The 22,323-nt window shown below is 43.0% G+C and overlaps 1 protein-coding gene across 2 annotated transcripts in view; it reads right to left on the bottom strand.

Moving 5' to 3' along the window:
- Positions 1-22,323, bottom strand: part of CAP2 (cyclase associated actin cytoskeleton regulatory protein 2) — a 159,006-nt gene that overhangs the window by 117,696 nt on the left and 18,987 nt on the right. For both annotated transcript variants that reach the window (XM_002720865.6, XM_070074305.2), the window contains exons 2-3: positions 16,773-16,894; positions 13,466-13,566 (exon numbers count right to left, since the gene is read on the bottom strand). In XM_002720865.6, the coding sequence (XP_002720911.2) occupies positions 13,466-13,566; positions 16,773-16,893 (222 nt within the window). In that variant the 5' untranslated portion in view covers position 16,894. The remainder of the gene's footprint in view (positions 1-13,465; positions 13,567-16,772; positions 16,895-22,323) is intronic.

Raw genomic sequence — 22,323 nt, 5'->3', positions numbered from 1 at the left:
ACTGTGTACTTACTTCTCATGTGGGATCTGTACTTAATGTGTTGTCCAATGTGAAGTAATGCTATAACTAGTACTGAAACAATATTTTACACTCTGTGTTTCTGTGTGGGTGCAAACTGATGAAATCTTTACTTAATATATACTAAATCCATCTTCTGTATATAAAGAGAATTGAAAATGAATCTTGATGTGCATGGAATGGGAGAGGGAGCGGGAGATGGGAGGGGTGTGGGTGGGAGGAAAATTATGGTGGGGGGAAGCCATTGTAATCCATAAACTGTACTTTGGAAATTTATATTTACTAAATAAAAGTTAAAAAAAAAGAAAGTTCCTGCAGTTGTCCTCACAGACTCTGCACCAGGGACATAGTTTCTGGATGGCAGCCACCTATGTCCTGCACACGGGCAGCAGCTCCTCTGTTTCTTTGCATGGAACTTAACCATCCATGGCTCACATTAGATCTATGGGAAAGTGCCATCCCAGATTCTCCCAATAAACTGGGAGAGGAGGTCTCATTTAAAAGTTTAGCACTGTCTGTATTTGGATAGATTGAGATAATTCACTGGGTTTTTCACTTCCCACCCAGATGTTTACAGTGTTATTAATTCAGCTAAAGACTCTTAAAACCAGGAAGATTTGATTATTGAAAATGCATGGTGAAGCCTTAGCCAAAAATTTAATTTCTCAATTTGCCCTTTCAAATTCCAAAGTTATTTCTTGCCCGATCACTATCATTGTGAATGTTAATGATTGAGAGGAGAGAGACACACCAAAATGCAATGCAAACAGAAAAGCCAAACAAAATTTGAATTTTTCTGAAACACTGACCTTCAGCTTAAAATGTTTATAGCAAGGTTCACAAAAATATCTTGTCTCAGATAGAGCACAGCCCAGTGGCAGGAACTACCTAGTCAATACACTGATAAATTCTCTGAGTGGTTGTCTCTTGCTAAGCTGTCTAAAAGCTCGAGTCCTTCAATGGCTCACTTTCCTCAACTACAGCACCGAAAGGAGAATGAAGGCAATGAAGAAGGCACTAGATAAAGCAATTCAAGTGTGTGTGGTAAAAATCTAAGGAGACGCAGCCATCATTTAATAGTCTGCTTCTCAATATTTTACTTGGCTAATCCATGGCTCATAACTTTGACTTTTTAAAAACTGATAATCTAGGTTTTGGCTTGATTCAAATTGCCAGCCATAGTAACTATGTAAACTCACGCATCCATTGATTCAATTATTCATTGATAACTTGATGTATTCATATAGCAGACAGTTATTAAGCACTTATGATGGGCACAGTGCTAAGACACTGAAAGACAGGGCAGGGCAAACAGCATAATTCTGGAATCTTGTAATAAGTCCCAGCACTCAGCAGGTGGCCCAAAGCCATATGTCATACTACCTTACTTGTATGTTAATCCATTTTACTTAAATCAATTGGGAAGACAAATATAGGCATTCCAAATATCTTAAATTTTTTTTTTTTTTGAAAGGCAGAGTGGACAGTGAGAGAGAGACAGAGAGAAAGGTCTTCCTTTACCGTTGGTTCACCCTCCAATGGCCGCCGCGGCTGGCGCGCTGCGCACTGCACTGATCCGAAGCCAGGAGCCAGGTGCTTCTCCTGGTCTCCCATGGGGTGCAGGGCCCAAGCACCTGGGCCATCCTCCACTGCACTCCCTGGCCACAGCAGAGAGCTGGCCTGGAAGAGGAGCAACCGGGACAGAATCCGGCGCCCTGACCGGGACTAGAACCCGGTGTGCCGGCGCTGCAAGGAGGAGGATTAGCCTAGTGAGCCACGGCGCCAGCCCCAAATATCTTAATTTTTTTAATATTTAAAAAGACGTTCCTGAAAGAGAAGGATCTTATGTGCAAACACACATAAGTTATAAATTATTAGTTCACTGGCTATCCTGTTTTCTTTTATACAAACAAAACATATTTGACATATTAAAAGACTTGGCTCGTAATGTGTTATAACATGTATATAGACTGCCATATGTTTAAATGAACAGTGTTAAGCCACAATCTAAATACAGTGGTAATTTAAAAAGTTCATGGAAAATGCACATTATGAAAAAACTATGCTTGAATTTCAAATATTTTTGTACCAAAAATCACCTTTTAATTGTATGTTTCCATGAATGTTTTGAAGTATGCTCATACAACTGAAAAGGAAAAAACATACTAAGGTTGGGAAACATCTTATATTTGTTATATGCATAGTAACAAGTCTACAAACACGTTTCCTAGAGTCAACCTGACTCTCGGGCCTGGGCAGTTATATAGTTGGCCCAAACTTAATGTAATGAAAATGGTATTGTGAATATTATGAGGAATTCTTAGTAGAATGGAGAGTGAGAGCGAGAGCAAGTGAGCGAGCGAGCGAGCGAGAGAGTTCTGTGGGGATGGGCACATGTGTAGAAATAATAATCTAAATGAAATCAGAATGTAAAGAGGTCATTACTTTTGGACAAAGTATTAATGCTGAGGCAGCCTCCAGCCTTCAGGTAATTAAGTTACCCTGAAATCCAGATAGAAAACAATAACAGATGTTCCAATTATTGGCATAGTTTTAGAAAGAAGGAAAGATAGTGGAGAAAGAAAAAGGCAGGGAAAACAGGTAAGTGAAACATGGCACTCTGAGCTATAGACAGACACTGTGCGTTTACATAGAGCAATGACATTCATGCAAGGCTCAATCTAATTTTTCCAGGTGCAGAATAAAAGGTACAGGTGATAAGTTTTACCCCTAACCACAGGAGGCCATGGCCATGCTCAGAATTTGTCACTATGTATGTCTGTTGTTTCATTTTGCTTATTCCAGGGAACAAAGAACAGAAAGGGAGAACCAGGCTGCTGTTCTACAGAAGCAGAGAATTAAGAACCACAGCCACTGCGTGCATCCATTCATGGCCAGCATGGAAGGAACAACCTGGACTTTCTTCACCCAGTACACGATTCCGCCCATTCCATCATGAACTCTATGCAGCACAGGAATCTCTGTCAGATTCAGCAGTGCTGGTGAGGATTCTGCTGTGTCTGACTTACTCAGTCAAAGAATTCAATTGCCCCTAAAGAATCTGCTACTGAAAACAGACCAGTAAAGACTAATTTCATTGTGGAGGCTCTTCCTCTTCCTGCTTAAATTGTTAGTACAGGCAATAATGAGTAATGCAAGAAGCAGGATGCGCTGTACTCCCTATACGTTGTTGTTGTTGCTGGTGTATTTACACTTGAAACTTGAAAAACGTAGGTTATGTGCATAGCACTAAAAAAATTCCAAAACCATAACTGCTGTTCTAAAGGTAATTTGAATTTTTTCTCAACAATTAAACATTTCTAATCTGTTGGCTAGGGTTTAACTATGAATCTATGCTAAAAAGTAATTTCTTCCTCTGGAGAGAAGGTCTGAAATAAGAATGTACTATAAGAAAGCAATGGTTTTAAGCATAAAAAGATGTTTAAAGTTCATTTGCTTTAATAATATATCAGTAATAAAACTTAAGACATTAAGATTTTTTGGGCCGGCGCCGTGGTTTACTTGGTTAATCCTCCGTCTGCGGCACCAGCATCCTATATTGGGGCCAGATCCTAGTCCCAGTTGCTCCTCTTCCAGTCCAGCTCTCTGCTGTGGCCCGGGAGGGCAGTGGAGGATGGCCCAAGTGCTTGGGCCTCTGCACCTGCATGGGAGACCAGGAGAAGCACCTGGCTCCTGGCTTCGGATTGACCGGCTGTGGCGGTCATTTTGGGGGTGAACCAACAGAAGGAAGACCTTTCTCTCTGTCTCTCTCTCTCTCTCACTGTCTATAACTCTACCTGTCAAATTAAAAAAAATTTTTTTCAAAAACTGCATATTTTTATTGAACAAATGAGTTCTAATATGACTCAGAAAACTTCATATTTTCCTTTGTCAAATGGGAAATTCCTTGAACATCTTGAAAGAAACAAAGAACAAAGTTTGGAGTTGTCATTTCCACATAATTACAGTCTCCTAAATTTAAGGATGGCTCAATATTAGGAGATATATGAATATAATTAATCATATTCAAATATCTAAGGAGAAAAATAATAATGATTGTCTCCATCAGTGCTAAAAAGTGAGTAGACAAAATTTAACTGTGGTATTTAAAAAAAGACCCAGATTTGAATGTTAAAAAATGATCACACAAACACTTTCAACTCAGAATAAGCATACTTACTGGGCTGTCATTCTTGCTCAAAGATAAGCCACTATTAATATTTGTTAAACACTATCTGGATAATCAACTGAAAAGTTATGCAAAACATCAAGAAAAGTGGGCAACTGAAGAAAAGTAGCCAGAGAAAAGCAAAACAAAGAAATCAGGAGCCGTCACTTCTATGAAGAACAACTTCATAGCCTAGGACGCACGCACACCACATCCCAGCTCCTGCACTTTGGATTCAGCTTCCTGTTTACATGCACCTGGGAGGCGAGAGGTGATGGCCCAAGGACTTGGCTCTCTGCTGTCCATGTGGGAGACTTTGGCCTAGCCCAGTCATGGCCATTGTTGGCATTTGGGGGAGTAAATCAGCAGATCTCTTTCTCTTTCTCTCTCTCTCTCTCTCTCTCTCTCTCTCTCTTTCTCTCTCTCTCTCTCCCCCTTTCAAATAAAATAAAAGTAAGTGACTAAATTAAAATATTTAATAAAAGATGCCACTTGGGACGACCTTTTTCTATATTGGACAACCAGGGTCAGAATCCCTGTTGGGCTCCTGACTCCAACTTCCTGTTAAGGCACAACCTGGAAGACAGCTCTGTCACTGAGTTCCTGATGTTGGCCTGGCCTAGCCCAGGCCACTTGGGCACTTGGGGGAGTGAGCCAGCTACTAGTTGACTGGATCTTTCTGTGTCCCTTTTGTCTGTTTGCCTTTTAAATAGATAAATAAAAATGTTTTAAAATGAGGAAATTCACAGATGAAACCAGTCCATTTCTTAGCAATGGTAATGCTCTCCCCCAAAACAGACTCAAGAATTGTGCAAAAATCCTGTCAGAAAAAAATCCCTGGAGGGTACAAAAATGGGCCTGAGCTGATGGAATGACGTATCCTGTTCTGGGATAAGACAACTCAATATTACACTGATGGACTTTTTAAATATATTAATTTATAAGTTTAACTTGATCCCAGTAAAGACACTGACATTTTCTCTGGATACAGATGAAAAGGCAAATCTGGAGAGGAGAGGAAGAGCAAGAGGCAGAGGAACCACAGCGAGCACATGAAACACACTCTGCACGCCCAGCAGCTCTGACAGTGTGGTGTGACACAGGAGCAGACAGAGAGCTTGGGGGGATGAACAGAAAATCCAAACGTTCACCCTGAGACATGCAGGCTCTGGTGCATGATAAAGGCAGCATGTCATTCCGTGAGGGAAGTGACTGATGAATAAGTGGCGATGGGAACAATGGAGATCCTTGAAGGGAAGCTGGGTCCAACCTTACAGCACGCATCGAGATCCAGTCCCACCTGCACATGTGTGGGCACGAAGAATGAAGCCATGGAAAGTATTACAAGGAAAAGCTTTTAAATGGCAACTCAAAATCTAGAAGCCATGAAAGAAAAAAAAGTATCTATTTACAGTAAAAACATGCGGATTGGTATACTTCTTAATGTCTTGCTTTATCTGACTGGCATTCTTGCACTCATACAAATAGATTACTTATTCAAAAATACATTAAGAAACAGACTAAACAACTACTCCAGCAAGAGTATGACAAAAAGCATATTTGCTGTCTAGGAAGAAAACAGTTAAGTTAGAGACTCATGGAACCCAATTCTTTGTTTTGGCAAGATATTTTGGTGCTAGCTTTCATTTTTGGTAAACAGGCCAATCCTAGTGGTTGGTGACACCTGGTGGCCCTTCAAAGATGTTTTGAGTCCAAGTCCAGTCTCTTACTAGCCAGGGCCCTACACTCTAAACCTGACATGAAATCAGAATGCTCAGTGAGAGAGATGGGAATGCTATGGTCTAAAAACAAATTTCCCTAAGTGAAAAAGTGGTCACACTATGTCCAAGTAAGGTCAGCAACTCAGCAGGACGTGGGCTGTGAGTCAAAGCATGTCTGGTAGCAAAGTATGTGTTCAGTGCTGAGAATAAAAATTCTCCATGTTCTTGGGAAGCAATGATAAGTGAGACTGGCCTGTCTGTGACCTCTGTGAATTCTGCAAATTTAATAGCAACGGCACAGTGAGTAATGACCAGGCTGAGATGAGGCCAGTGAGATGGGACAGAAGTGAGGATGTGTGAGGGACACGCGGCCCCTACTGCCTCACCCAGCGGAGAGACACTGGGAAGTGACAGAAGCTTTCCACCCTCTCTGCTCAGCCTGCACCACAAATGGAAGAGAGGGTGAGAGGGGCAGGTCAGTGCCATCTTGCTTCTCATAGGGGACCCAGTGCCTACAAAGCTGCTGATACACAGCTGCCCAGGGGATCAGAGCAGTGTCTGCCAACATGGTGCACTGAGACTGCGGCCTCTGCTCCTGCCCTGCCACCAAGTCTCTGTGGTCCTCCAGCAACTGACCTCATCACCTGACCTCTCCAGGTGCAGGCCCCTTCTCTGCAGGAGACAGAAAGACAGGAAGGAAGCAGGGAAGTGGGGGAGAAGGGAAGAGGGTAAAGAGGGAGGGAGGGAGGGAGGGAGGAAGGAGAAACAAAGATGGAAGGAGCAAGGGATGGAGAAAGAAAAAAGAAAAACAATGTATTTAAAGAAAAGAGGACGAAAGATAAAAGGAAGAGTGGGGAGGAAGAAGAAAGGGAAAGGCAGTGAGAAAGAAGAAAAGGGGCATGTAATTGGAACAGATGATTTCTGAGTGCTTCCTTCTCCAAAAATCCCATTGTTGATGGCTAAGACAGCCACAGGGGAAGATGTCTGATATAAAGCCTGCCCCACAACCCCAGGCAGAACTCTTTATGGAAGTCATGCTTTGGATCTATGCCATGTGGAGAAACTGAAAGATAGACAGATCCTTTGGGCTTGTGATTGCCGAGATACTCTGTGTCTAGTTATGATACAAATAAACGTTCAAACTAAAACAATTAGCAGGAGACTGGAAGTGGAGGGGAGGACCAACATGCTTGAAGGCAATTCGGGTAGCCAGGAGATCTGTGCCGAACGGGCTGGTTCTGAGTTAGCCCCAGACTGGGGCTTCCAACCCTCTGGGGCTGGGGCTGGGGATCCTGCACAGATCCAGACTACAAAGCACCAAGCATCATGTTTTTAAGGAGTACAAATGACTCATGAATGTTTTCTGAATTCAAGAAAACTGGAAGAATACAGACAGAATTAGGAAAATAAACAAACATATTGTTATGCTATTTATTCCAGAGTTTGGATTACGATTAATTCCAGGGAGAAGGGCTATGAAAGGACCCCAGGACAGACTCTCAGAGGGACTGTCTTTGTAAATGCGGCCGGCAGATTTTCTCGGGATCATTGTAAAGTGTGAAGATAGTTTATTTTTAGTGCGTCCGTTCTCTGACCCATGTCTTTCTTTTCCTTGACATAGCACAGGATACACTTGATCATGGTGACAAAAACTCTATTGCAAGCCCTTCATCTGGAGCCCTCATAGCCCCCTTCTGCTTTAAGGCGGAGGTAACTGAAGAGTCACTGGCACTGGCTATTGACAACCAGGGGCCCAGATAAAGGATGTGGCTCTGTCTTGTTAAGGACTATCAGGGACAAGATCAAGGTCATGCTGGAGAGGGTAGAGCCAGCTCTAAACTCCAGATACAAACTGCTAGTGCTGGTCAGAGAAGGCAATACGTCTCACTCTGCAACTCCAAATGCATTACCCAACCAGTACAGCATAAAACGAAGGAAACATTTTGTAGAGGATTGAAATAAATGATAAAGACTAGAAACATCCAGTATAGTGATTGTTACCCATCAAAAATCGGGCTTTACCAAGTGTCAGAAAATGTCCTTAATGAAGTAGAACACAAGGATGTCACATTTTGTGGCATGTGTCTCAGTCGCTGTGTGCTCCTTGTGCACTGTGTGCAGCTGAGCTGTATGGCCCTTTGGCTCAAACTTCGATTATCACATTTTAAAAAGTTGTATTTATTTGAGAGGAAGAGGAACACACAGAGAGATAGAGCTCTCATCTCATCATCTCATCTCATCTCATCTCATCTCTCAAATGCCCACAACAGCTGGGACTTGGGCAGGGCCAGGGCCAAAGCCACTAGCCAGGGACTCTATGCAGGTCTCCCATTTGGGTGGCAGGGAACCAACTATGTGAGCCATCACCTGTTGCCTCCCAGGATGCATCATTAGCAAGAAGCTAAAATCAGGAAACAGAGCTGAGGATCAAACCAGGTACTCTGATGTGGTATGCAGGAATCTTAACTGCTACACTAAATGCCTGACCCCTGATCCTCCCACTTTTACTGAACAATTAATAAAGGATGGGGTTTTTTAATTAATTAATTAATTTAGAAAGTCAGAGTTACAGAGAGAGAGAGAGAGAGAGAGATCTTCCATCTGCTGGTTCACTCTCTAGATGGTCACAATAGCCAATGCTAGGCCAGGCTGAAACTCAGATCCAGGAGTTTCTTCCAGATCTCCCAGGTGGGTGACGGGGGCCCAAGGACTTAAACCATCTTCTGCTGCATTAGCCAGGCCATTAGCATGGAGCTGGATTGGAAGTGGAGCAGCCAGGACTTGAACCGGCACCCATATGGGATGTGGGTGCCACAGGCGGTGACTTTACCCACTACAACACAATGCTGGCCCCAGTAAAAGAGGTTTTGAAAGTCTACTTTAATCAAGAACAGGAAATTAATGTTCCAGACCCCAAGAAACAATGAAAAATATAAATCCTACAAAACTTCAAAAAGGATTTGGGTTAGGAACATCTATGATTTGAAGTTGCTTAATAATTATCAAATCACTAAGAAACAGACCAGAGATGAGTACCATATACCATGAATAATACTAAGACATTTTTGCTAAAAATACTCTCTCTTCTCCCCCCAAAAATCACATTAGTTCACTTATGGGTAAATGATGTTCAATCAAGAGCTTGGGTTTATGTAGGTTCAGTTTTTGGAGAAACTTCGACAGCGAGCACTATATTTGGATTATATTTACGCTAAACATCTATTATCGAATGCTGAATTGTTCATTCTTTTTTTTTTTTAAAGGGGTGCAAGCTGTGTCAGTGTCCTTGGCTTGAGGAGTAATTTAAATAAGCCCTTTGGTTTATGTTGCGTGTAAGAAAGGCTTTATAAAATCTAATCTTTTCTAAACCTGTTGTGTTCTTCGGCTCAGCAGAGCTTCCTAATTGTAGCTATTAGTTCCCCTTTTTTGTGGTCTGTTCCGTCAATAGACTATTGAGTCTTCAGTAAATTAAGCCCGCCCGGCAGCCAACACATCGAGACAGACGTTAAATCATAGCTGGGCGGCCCTTGTTCATTATTGGTATCTGTGAAGCAGCTTTCAAGCATAGGGACAAGATTTAGCACGATGCACATTTGTGTCATTCTCAAATTTCCATACTGTACAATCAGGTATGTGAGGGGCTTTTTTTTTTCAAGGCAACAGGTGTGTTCTTAGAACAAAGTTCAACCCCCATTTCTGGCTCATATGAGAGCAGCAGCTGCAAGCTTAATACCAATGACACATGGTTCTATAAGAGAGAAAAAATAAACTACTTGTTCAAAGTATTAAAGTAATGGGCAGATGGTCTGTAGCTGCCTGTTCTTTTCTTTGTGTTGTAGAACCAGGGTCTAAACTTTCAGAAGACAAGTGTTTCTCCCTCCCTGTCTCCTTCTTCCCTGATTTCCTTCCTTCCTCTTTTCTGCATTATCTCCTCCCTCCCTTTCTTCTTTTCCCTTCTTTATTCCATTTCTTTAAAACTAGTGAAAATATAAGCTTCTGTAACTAGTACATACTCCTAATTGAGAATATTCTTTCCTTTGAATGGAGAGAAAAAAAAAACTTCATGTAAATAAAGCTACACTTGATTACTCAATTTGAAAAAGAATATAAAGTGCTATAATTTGAAGACTTAGAATGCAAATCCTACATTTTTTAAAATGCAAAGTTAAGTGCCTGAAGGCCTCAGTGGTCTCCGCTAAGAAGTTTCTATTTCTGTTCTGTGACGCAGGCTCATAGGAGTTACCACGCACTGTGTACCCAGAAGCATGATGTCAGCTACCATTAGTTCATAGCAACAATGATGTGGGAATCACCATGCTAGTATTCACCAGAGTAAACATTCAACAATCCTGCAAACACCTTCTTTACCTGGGGACAAGGTTCTTTGGTTAGCTTTCAGGTACTGCCATGCCTCAGAAGACAAGAGGCTCGGCCAACACCGTGGTGCATACACATCTCAGACCAGAGCAACGGTGGAGCTGTGCGTTACGTTTAAAGCCAACATGCCTTAGTACTTAGACTTTTTTGGAACTCAGAGTATGTCAAAACTACCCCTTTTTCAGCAACGGGTACTTCCATAGAAATACTTAATAGAATAAAGAATCTTTGTCTTAGATGTGACAAACAGTTACACTGCAGTGTGGTGAAATAAGTGACAATTTAATGACAAACTTCTGGTATAACTGGTATAATCCAGAACACTGGTGCTTGAGTGTTGCCTATGGTGTCTAACTGGGGGAGGGGTGAGAGGCAAAGAACCCTTTTTTATATTTTTAGAAACTCTTAAATCACAACTTTTTTCAATAATCAGATTTTTTGAATCTATACTGAAGACGATTTTTTCCAGCATTTTCTCAAATCTGAGAAATTTATAGGCAGATGGATTTAGAATTCAATTCTCCAAGAGAAACAAAATCCAATGAAAAAGAAGAACCTGGCAATACATTTCTTTCTAAGTTTTTCAGATTGGTTAGCCTATTACATTTGATTTTTGTTATAGGTAGGCAAATAATGGCCCACCTCACGGATGACAGTAACATTTTTAAAAAAATAGGAAAAGTCTAAAACTGGGAGATTGGCTTAGATTACCTTTAAGGGTCTTTTCCCATCCAGAGATTCTCAATTCTATGGTTTTGTTTTCCCTCAACCTATACTTTTTTTCCAAATCGTAGTAAGACACACTTAACATAAAACTGTCCACCTTGCCCATTTGTAAGCTTACAGCTCAGCAGCAGCAAGCGTATCCGCCTTGCTGTACAAACAATACCCGAACGAAACATTTTCATCTTGCAAAACTGAAACTCTGTCCCCATTAAACAACAGCTCACTCTCCTTTCCTCTGCCAGCCCTTGGCAGCCCCATTCCACTGCCCCCCTTCACTCTTGACTACCCCATGCACCCAGATGGTATATGTTCACCCATGTTGCAGCATCTAACAGGATCCTCCTCCTTTCCAAGGATGAATCAACTCCCTTGTGCATACGAGCCACATTTTATTTATCCATTCATCTGTCAATGGATATGTGAGCTGTTTTCCACCTTTTGGCTATTGTAAGTAATGCTGTGGCATGTACAGTATCTCTCTGAGACCCTGCCTTCAGTTGTGGGAGTTATATCAAGAAGTGGACCTGATAGAACATATGGTAATTCCACTGTTAACACTTTGAGGAGCCATCACTCTTTTCCACCATGGCTAAACTATGTTCCATTTCCACCAACAGGGCCCAAGGGTTCTGATTTCTCCATACCCTCGCCAACAATTCCTAGTATTTTCTTGATAGAGGCCTTTTTTTTCTGCTTTGTATCTCTTTATTTTATTTTATTTTATTTTAACATTTATTTAATGAATATAAATATCCAAAGTACAGCTTATAGATTACAATGGCTTTTTCCCCCCCATAACTTCCCTCCAACCTGCAACCCTCCCCTTTCCCGCTTCCTCTCCCCTTCCATTCACATCAAGATTCATTTTCAATTCTCTTTATATACATAAGATCAATTTAGTATATATAAAGTAAAGATTTCAACAGTTTGCACCCACACAGAAGCACAAAGTGAAAACTACTGTTTGAGTACTAGTAATAGCATTAAATCACAATGTACAGCACATTAAGGATGGAGATCCTACATGAGGAGTAAGTGCACAGTGACTCCTGTTGTTGACTTAACAAATCGACACTCCTGTTTATGGCGTCAGTAATCTCCCTAGGCACTTGTCATGAGTTGCCAAGGCTATGGAAGCCTTTTGAATTTGCCGACTCTGATCATATTTAGACAAGGTCATAGTCAAAGTGGAAGTTCTTTCTTTCTTTCTTCCCTTTAGAGAAAGGTACCTCCTTCTTTGATGACCTGTTCTTTCCACTGGGATCTTACTCGCAGAGATCTTTCATTTAGGACATTTTTTTTCCCAGAGTTTATTGGCTTTCCATGCCTGAAATACTCTCATGGGCTTTTCAGCCAGATCCGAATGCCTTAAGGGCTGATTCTGAGGCCAGAGTGCTGTTTAGGACATCTGCCATTCTATGAGTCTGCTGTGTATCCCACTTCCCATGTTGGATCATTCTCTCCCTTTTTGATTCTATCGGTTAGTATTTGCAGACACTAGTCTTGTTTATGTGATACCTTTGACTCTTAGTCCTGTCATTATGATGATAAAGGCCATTCTAATGGGTGTGAGGTGACACTCTCAAGCTGCACTTTGAAGAGACGAGAAGCTGGCTGGTGACTGAGTCAGATGAGCCAGAGGATCTTTTTTACAGCATCAATCAAGTGGTGCCCAGTCCTCTGCCTAGTGTTCTGTGTCTTGTTATCACACGTAGAAGAGTGAGTCCCTTACTGTGGCTGAGAAGGCCCTGCTGGGCTCTGGCTCCTTGCTGTCTCTCTCCTTTCTCACCTTCTCCTTGGCCTCCTCTGCAGAGGCCATGCTGAGCGTGGTCCCTCCTCTGGGCTTTCCCCCTCTCTGTTTCCTTCTTGCTCACCTCACTACACAGTTCACTCCCTTCTCCACTCAGATCTTTGCTCACCTGTCACCTCAGCAAATATTGTCCCACATCTCAAACAACAGTTCCGCTCCAGGCATTTTCTGTATCATGACCCTGCTTTCTTACATTTTTGTCACATTTGCTACCTGAACGAATTTATACACAAGGGGGCTTCAAGAAGTTTGTGGAAGATGGGATGAAACAATAAGCTTACTGTGATACAAAAAGTGTTTGAAAACCATGCATCAGTTTTTCATAAGACACATTTTCCATGCTCTTTGTGAAGGCTTTTTGTCTACTGTCTGTTTTCCAGAGTCAGGTGGCAGTCCTGTGAGGGCAGGGCATGGCCTGATATGTTCAACTCTACTCCCAGCTTCAAGGACAGAGCCTGGTGGTGTGCAATCAGTAAGCGTTGCAGGAATGAATGAATGCATGCATACACAAATATTTTGGCTACCACATGCCTAGCTTGTGTAAACAAATTTACAGAAAAAAAGTCATCACACTGTTTGAGTTGTCAGAGGCTGGGCTGCTCATTCCAAACTTTCCCCAGCCAACAGGGGTAGAAAGTACTCACGTGAGTCTCTACATCACCAGCAAGGATCCTACTGTTCTTTAAGAACTCAGCCACCATACCGTTCATCAGCTTATCGAAGGCTTCCACGGAGGGCGCCACACCTTGGAAGAGGGACATTTTGTTATTCTCTGGTGATTTAATGAAAAGCTGGAGCTGACTTGCTACAGGGAATGTGGGAGTTGAGTATCATCAATGCCAGTGTCACTAATTCCTTCACTGAGTCAGTTCTTCACTCAACCTATGTTGAGTAAGCTCTTCTCAATAGCTCAGTCTTCCTATTCTTCATCCTCCTGAGCAAGGACTGTCCACTCAATACTCCCCCAACCCAGGAGGTCAGCAGCACCATCACAGTGCTGCTTCTACAGCCACCTGCGCAGGCACCCAGGACAGTGGAGAGGTAGCAATGGACTTTGGGCTTGGAGGCAAAGCTGATTCTACTCATTGCATGCCTTCTTCACTTTCCAGGGGGAGGAGAGACCACCCTGGTGGGAAGGAAAATGCTTGCTGAGCCAACACATGAAGGGAGTTCTCTGCCAGGTGAATACAACAGCTGAAGTGCAGACAGCACAGCCAATGAGCTCTGCATTCCATCCTGGGCTTTTTAATTCACAGACAAAAAAAATCCAGGTCTCTGAGTCCTAATACTGAGAAACAGCACTACAGGCTGTTAACGTCCAAACCAAATCTGAAGATTGTCTTTCTCATAGTGCAAAAATAGAGCCTCCATGCTCTCAAGTCAGCTGGATAAAGCTTTCTTCCTTCCTTCTTATTCTCAACTGGCCATTTCCTCAGGCCCAAGGGGTGAGGGCAAGAGTTGCTGACCGCTCTCTGCTCCTACACTCTCATTTCTAGACAGACTTTGGAGCTGAGTGAGTTAGCTCAAAACACTTCGGGAACATAAAAAGGGCACAGGGCTAGAGATTCTCTGTGAATGCATTTATAATCAGATAAACTGGTCTGTTGCTTTGGGAGAAGCCTGAGAGGTCTCTGCTGAGTAGCTAGAGCAGGAGAAAGTTTCAGAAACGCGATAGAAATGCTTCTACCTACAAGATAAAAGAAAACATTTTCCAATTTCCTTTCATCACGCTGCTCTGCTCACACCTCCTCCGGGCAGTCTTTAGTGGCCTTTCTCCCCAGATTGCATCCTCGGAGTATCCCTTAATCAAAGCATTTGAGGCTCTGGACAGTAACGCACGGAGACCAAAGACTGTGCAGGATTAGGACTGTGTGTGATTCATCTGAGATTTCCTTGCACCTACCACAATGCTTGTCACTTGGAAGGCATACAAAAAGATTTTTCAACAGTTGGGGCTGAGCTTACCTGATTATCAGGGAAAAAATATTCCACATCCTAAAACATATTCACAGTGTCACAATACGGTCTTTTTTCTATGCACATGATACATTTGTAAAGGATTGTTTTTCCTTCTAAAAGTTTATTTTAAAGTGAAAAAAAAAGGAATGATAATGTTTATATTTAAGCTGAAATGCTGTTCTTAAGGATTTGTTTAGAAGAGAATTTAGAGAAATACTAAAACTGGCTAAGAAGAAACGGAAATGTTAATGTTTAGAAGTAGTGAAATGTTTAAGTCATTCAGGCATTTTACTAATTATCCTGCTTACTAATTACTCCTTTTCAAATGTGATAACAAATTGCCAGCTAAGTTGTTTTGAGGATCTTTGCTTTGATAACTGGTCTGGAATGGTTTGCTAAGTTAGAGAGACTTACTTAATCACATAAATATTTTAATTATATGTCCTCTAATTTTACTTAGCTGACTAATTTTCCAAGATAGTTTTCCTAGGGAAAAACTTTAATAGAGAAAATACAAGGTATAGTCTGGTACCTCTTTGATAAGCAAGCTCCAAATTATTGAGGAATTTTTTTTGTTTTTGTTTTTACTCAATAGCACTATACAATCTCCTGGAAGTTGGATTTTAACTTTACTTTGTATGTTCACAGGCTTTCTATGTGTGTGGTCAAAGTTAAAGAACTGTCTTTAATCACTCCAGTGGTATAATAAAGCAAAGTTACTGAAGAGAACAGGAAAATATTTTCTTCAATAAGAGTTACTGAATCTCATAGGCCAACTGGAGGTTAAAAAACAAGAGGTTTAAAATGAAATCATAGATGGGTCTCACTTGGTGCCGACAAAACCTACAGGCCCCTGGCAGCCTGTCTTTGAACTTCACCTCTTTCCATTCATTCTAGTCAAGGGGAGCACCAGCCAGCACGTTTGTGCTCACACAGTAGTTTCTGTCCGGTGGCATGCAGCACAAGGCACAGCTCCAGCTACGCCTGAAATTCTAGCAACTCCACCGAAGTCTTTCCTGGGAAAGCTTTTTTTTTAAGCCTCCTCTTCCCCAAGGCTTTTCTCAGCTCTCCAAAGCCTGACACGCCTCAAAATGGGTCAGGTGTGACAAGAACAGAGTTTCCATATTAAATATGGATTGCCTGGTTACATCTGAATTTCAGATAAGCAACAAAAACACTTTTAGGTAAGTATGTACCATGGACTATAATCCATGCACTATTTGGGACCCACTTATAAAAAAAAATTCTGTTCTCCATCTGAAATTCAAATTAATTGGGTATCCTGTACTTTTATTTGTTAAACTGCAACTTTAGACAAGAAAGAGTTGGGAAAATTTTTGTAGATAATTTGGAGAGTTTGCCACAGATGGTGCCCTTTGAAGGAAGTTGTCAACTTTCTATGTTTAATCATAGATTTTTTTAAAAAGTCTTTTTCTGAAGCATGATATCAACTGCCAGCTTTTAAGAGTGTACTTGGTTAGGAATAGGCAAAGGTGAAACCACTGGATGTGGCAATGTCACACCAAAGTCACGTCTGGCTTCACATCAGACTAACTCCCTTCAAAGCTGCAGTTCCTAAACATAATAGCATATTTCCTTTAGCAGTAAAGCCTTCCGAGTGATAATTCTTTCTCATTTACATTCTAATCCAAAACATTCTATTCTCTTTTGGTAATTACTTGGATGGTCTAGCCAGCAGTTGAGTGTGGAGCAGCAGTACAAACACTACAATGAAAGAATGATGACATCTGGCACAGGGATTAGGCTCTTAGCAGGCACAGATGTTGGTAATTCTTGCAGATTGTGGGTTGAACCTTTCTTTCCTTTCTCTTTTCAGGGATTGCTTGGCTCTGGTTAACGTTATGGTCACATATAAAGGAAGGAGTAGGAGCGCTGAGGAAAGCAGGTGGAAATGCGTCTGGGGAGCTAAATGATGGGAGCGAAATGAAGTGACCCCCTTGGAGACCTGTGGTGACGAGCTTGTGGCCCTACCTCCATTGACACCGTTGACTTCCCCACAGTCCCCAGGAGGTCTGTGTGACTCTGCAGAGAGCTGCTCCAGCCGGCTGACCGCATGCTCCAGTCTCTCCATCAGGCCCTGCATGTCTCCCATTCTGGAACAACAGGCACACAGAGGCTGCATGAGCAAGGGCAGAGGAGCAAACTGACAGCATCAAACTCAACAGCGGTGATGGGGAAACAGGAAATCACTCAGAATGGCTGTGATTGCCCAGAACAACAGGAAAGTGTGTGGAACTCTGAAGGATATAGAGTTTGAAAAAAACAACAAAAAACGGCAAATGATGTTAAGCTTAATTTTTGTTGAATGATTTTTACAAGCCCAATAAATAAGACACAAACATCAACTCCCTCTATACTACTCTCAGGTGCTGGCATGGAGGCATCCTGGTAAAGAATACCATCTACGAAGGTAATTCAAGGAGCTTATGGAAAAATGGAATTAAAAGATTATTTTGGGGCCGGCGCTGTGGCTCAATAGGCTAATCCTCCGCCTAGCAGCGCTGGCACACCGGGTTCTAGTCCCGGTCGGGGCGCCGGATTCTGTCCCGGTTGCTCCTCTTCCAGGCCAGCTCTCTGCTGTGGCCCGGGAGTGCAGTGGAGGATGGCCCAAGTGCTTGGGCCCTGCACCCCATGGGAGACCAGGAGAAGCACCTGGCTCCTGCCTTCGGATTAGGGCGGTGCTCCGGCCGCAGCGCGCCAGCTGTGGCGGCCATTGGAGGGTGAACCAACGGCAAAGGAAGACCTTTCTCTCTGTCTCTCTCTCTCACTGTCCACTCTGCCTGTCAAAAAAAAAAAAAAAAAAAGTATAATTCTCTAGGGGACTCGAAACCCAAAGATGAAACCAACGGGTCCAGCACAGGAGAACAGAGTTTAGGAAACTGAGCATCAATTAGAAGGCAAGGAGAGGTCGTGACCTCCAGGGGCTGACTGTTTTCCACTCCTTAGTGATTTGTTTCTGTTGCCGAATTATTCCAAATTATAAGTATGCCAAATTATAAGAAGAATAGGAATTTTGATTTAAAATATGCAAAATGTTATTTTCTTTTCTGTAAGGCTGTTGGTATTTTTAGACAAAATTTAGTGAGATTTGGTGATGTAATCTCAGTAACCCGTTGGTTGGAATAAACAAGGATGGAAACTGATTCAGGGACTGAGTATGGAAGTGGAGTTTGGTATCCACTTTGCCTGCTTCCAAACAGATGTTTAACCAGGTGTGTGTAGGGTGCACACCTTCAACTACCTGGCCCTAGAATTCACATTTGTGTCAAGATGGAGAAATCAGAGAGATTACTTAATGGAGCTCATTTCCTGCTCTGAAAACCACCAAGACAAAAGAGCCAGGAGTACAAACTCTTCATGATTTTACAGATATCAATGATAATTTTTGTTTGTGTGGTCTGTTCAGTTTGAGGGGGGCATGGAGTAGTTTAATGCAAATGTTTACAAGAGGGTTGCCCAACCAAAAAATAAAATAAAATAAAAAGAATTTGCATGTGTGTTCCTCTGAGGAATGGCATCCAATCTAATTTATCTCACAGGACCCAGCTCCTGGTCCTGCATTCTGACCACATCAGCTTCTGACTACTTTGGGCAAAGCCACACTGCTACTGCAGAGAACAGAAGGGGGCTCATGCGAGTTGGCGCCTGTGGTTCTTCCCAAATCTTTAGAACTTTCCAGGGCTGGGCATTTGGATGCCTACACACCGAATCCATGTGCTTGGCTGCCCAGCTCCCAAGCCAGCTTCCTGCTAGTGCAAATCCTGCGAGGTAGCAGGTGAGTAGCTAGGTTCCTGCCACCTGTGTGGAAAATCCGGATGGAGTTTTGGGCTCCTGGCCCTCGCACAGCCCTGGTTGTTGTGAGCATTTGGTGAGTGAACTAGTGGATGGAGAGCTCTGTCTCTCTGCCTTTCAAATACATAAAGAATTTTTTTTTATTTTTAAAAAATGTATATAGTTGAAAGGCAAAGTCTTACACAGAGAGAGAGAGACAGCAAAAATCTTCCATCTGCTGGTTCACTCCCCAGTTGGCCACAGTGGCCAAGGTTAGACCAAGTCAAAGCCAGGAGCCCAGAGTTTCATCAGGTCTCCGACCTGGTGCAGGGGCTCAAGTACTTGAACACTCCTTTGCTGCCTTCTCAGGCACATTAGCAAGGTGCTGGATCAGAATCAGAGCAGCCAGAACTTGAGCTGGTGCTCCAGTATGGGAGGCCAGCGTTGCAAGCAGCGGTGTACCCTGTGGTGCCACAACGCAGACCCCAGCTTTCTTCTCTAAACAAAGGACTTCCATTCTCAGCAACAGAGGAGCAGGTGCATGCTCCCGGAATACAGATGGGGCTGTCCTCAGCATGGGTAAATTCCACTGTTCTGATAGTTTGCATTTCTGCTGGCAACTAGGTATCGAGTGTCTCTTTTGTGTTTTGTAGACCATTCACTGTGAGATCAGCACAATGACCAGGGGCCACTAGCATTTTAAAAAGCAAGGTGATCCTTCTCAGAAGTCCCGAATAGCTGCCTGATGCTGAGTCCAGGAGTCAGCTGGTCACCAGACGGCGGGCGGGGCTGCTGGCCCCTCTGGAAAGTCACCTCTCCAGAAACTGCCAGCGGCTACTCTCTCAAAATATAGAGCAGCGTGCTCTGCACGGCTCACATCAGCATCTAATCCTAAGGGGATTCAAAATTAGAAGTCTCTCATCTATTCTTTCCCTCCTCGCGTCACAGCATTTGCTTCCATTGAAATAGAAGGGAGGAAAAAAAAGGAAGAAGGAATCTAATGGACTCCTTTACGCAATCTCCCTGCAAGGGACATGGGTGTCCTGGGGGTGAGGGAAGGCCATCTGAGAAATGATAAAAGCCCCTCGGATCTTTTAATAGTCGCCCAGCTGTTTGCGATTGTCCACGGCCCCTGCCACTCAATTCGCCAAATGTTACCGTGGTGGCCCTCGTCCAGGCTAGGAGCAAAAATGTGTTTGCTTGGTAGCCAGCTCCCGTGCCCCGTGCCTTGGAAAGGCTCCCACCAGCCTTGGCAGCTCGCAGGCCAGGATGCTGGGGGAGGTTTGTCACATTTCACATCGGCCTCCCCAACAAAGCCCCCACACACCCCCGCACCGAGGGCTCTGGATACTTAAAGACAGGAGCGGGGCTGGGTGGACCAGGAGGGAAGGCAGTCTGAGCGTCTCCCCATGTCACTTCCTGTAAAATCAGCATGAGCAAGGCTTGAGTCTCACCGTGGCCTTTCAAGAGGTCAACGTGTAGCTCTTGCAAGGAAGCTAAAGGATGCCTCTGGGTTTTTCACATTTTAGAACAGTTTCTAAGAGAAATTCAAGCCAAAGTAAAGGCTATATGCCAGGATACACATTAGCACTCCCAGGAGGAGGGTGGGGTCCAAGATGGCCATGCCCTCCCCCAGAAACAAATTCTCTCTGTCTCGTACTTTCTCTTTCTGTGTCTATCTGCCCTCTTTCTCCTCCTCTCTCCCTCTCCTCCGACACATGCCCTCAGCTGCTATCCTGGCTCTTAAGAGCAAGGAAAGACCAGAGCTGCAGATTCCCCAAATTCTTTCCAGGCGGTGCCATTCCCCTTGCCTTTCAGAGTGGATCTGGCCAAGTTTTAATGGGAGCAGGGAATGAAGACCCAGGTGGAGGAAATGCACAGGGCAGTCAAGGCGAACACAGACACCAAGCTGAGGGTGAAGAATGAGTCGGGGCCAGGCACACAGATCCACGAGTTCTGCTCAGGATACCAGGAGAGAGAGGATATGGTGCCATGGCTGGAATAAGATATTCTAAGAATTAGATGAGGAGCAAAGAGAAGCCAGATACACAGCTGGAGAATCTAGGGACTGGGTTGGATGGTACAACTCCAATGTGGTACCCCAGAGCCTCCAGTTACCCCATCCTACCAAAAGCCAACCCCAAGAGGAGTGCCCAGAATCTATAGCTCACAAAAGAAAACACAAAACATGGACCAGGGCCTGTGGAAGGAAACAGATGAGCGTTTAAGGCACTTCACATTTCCTTTTAAAGATCTGCTTTAGGAAACCACATAGGAGAGCCATAGTGGTTGTTTATTTACTTACTTGTATTTATTTGAAAAGTAGAGTGTGTGTGGGAGAGAGAGAGAGAGAGAGAGAGGCTCTTCCATCCACTGGTTCACTCTCAATGTCCTCAAAGCCAGGTATGGAACAGGCTAAAGCCAGGAACCTGAACTCAGTCTGGGAGGGGGTTAATCCCAATACCAGGTTTAGTATTAATTTTTCAGCATTCTCTTTTGAGTTTCATTATAATGAGAAGTACAGCCATCTTTGTCATTGTTCTCCTTCTTGAACCTCCTCCTCACTTTTCCATTTTGAAAGTTCAATTTTTGCTTTTATCAAAGCTTGACCTGCACAGAATGTAGTCGATAGTTCTACAAATCTTCTTTTTTAAAAAAACCCTTTGCTTATCTTCTTTTATTTTTTTGTCTCAAGAGTCAACCATTTTCAATAATTTTAGCTGTTTCTTTCAGTAATTGCCTTCTTACTTCTAAATAACATGCTTGTGTCTCTGTGTCTTGTTCATTTTCCTTCAGTTTTAGACATTAATATTGAGTTCCCCTTGAAAATGCAAGGGTTTGCTTTTTTCTTGCCCAATCCTCAGCACCACATACTTGCAATTATTTTCTTTTGTCCAACCTAATGGTCCATATCACAATTTTGCTCTGATCACTATTGAGTTAATGCAGTTAGAAGCATGTGCACCTCTGTCATGAAGTGTACTACGATCATTTTCCATCTCTTGCTACCTGTTTCCCTGAAGTCATTATCTTCAGCCTCTCAGTTTTCTATATAAAGCTGTATAAAAATTTACTCATCTCTGAGCCCTTCCCCCACTCAACAGGGTCAAACACATGTGGAATTCCACCAGCTTTTCTTCCCAGAGGAATCCTTCTGAGGTAAACCTCCAAGTCCACAATGGCTCCGTAGACCCGCAGAATACCTGAGCCTGGAATCTGCCATCACCTGTGTCCTGGAGACCACCTCCCCCCAGCTCACATGTACACCTGCTTCCTGGATTCTATGGCTTCCTCTTTCTGGGTGCACTTCTCTAAGCAGCAAGAGTATCTTCTTTTAAAACAACGGTCCATGAAAGGTGAATGTTTTTTGAGATCTTGCAAGTCTGAAAATATTATCATTTTGCCCTCACACTTGAGTGGTAGTCTACTAAGAATAGAATACCAGGCTGGAAAGCTTCCTACAGATTTAACCGTATGGATTCATCATCTTCTAGCTTCCTACTTTGCTCTTGTCAAGTCCAAAGGCATTCTGAGCCTTGATCCTTTGATAAAACTTGTGTTTTCCTTGCCAAAAAATGCTTTTGGAATCTTTTATTTTATTTTTATTTTTATTTTTTTGACAGGCAGAGTTATACAGTGAGAGAGAGAGAGAGAGAGAAAAAGGTCTTCCTTCCATTGGTTCACCCCCAAAATGGCCAGCGCTGCGCCGATCCGAAGCCAGGAGCCAGGTGCTTCCTCCTGGTCTCCCATG

Source organism: Oryctolagus cuniculus, chromosome 5 (genome assembly GCF_051225735.1).
Source record: "Oryctolagus cuniculus isolate XC-2025 breed Fujian yellow rabbit chromosome 5, ASM5122573v1, whole genome shotgun sequence".
NCBI lineage: Eukaryota > Metazoa > Chordata > Mammalia > Lagomorpha > Leporidae > Oryctolagus > Oryctolagus cuniculus.
The sequence above is the reverse complement of the archived record's forward strand: the minus strand, read 5'-3'. Positions and strand labels throughout refer to the sequence as shown.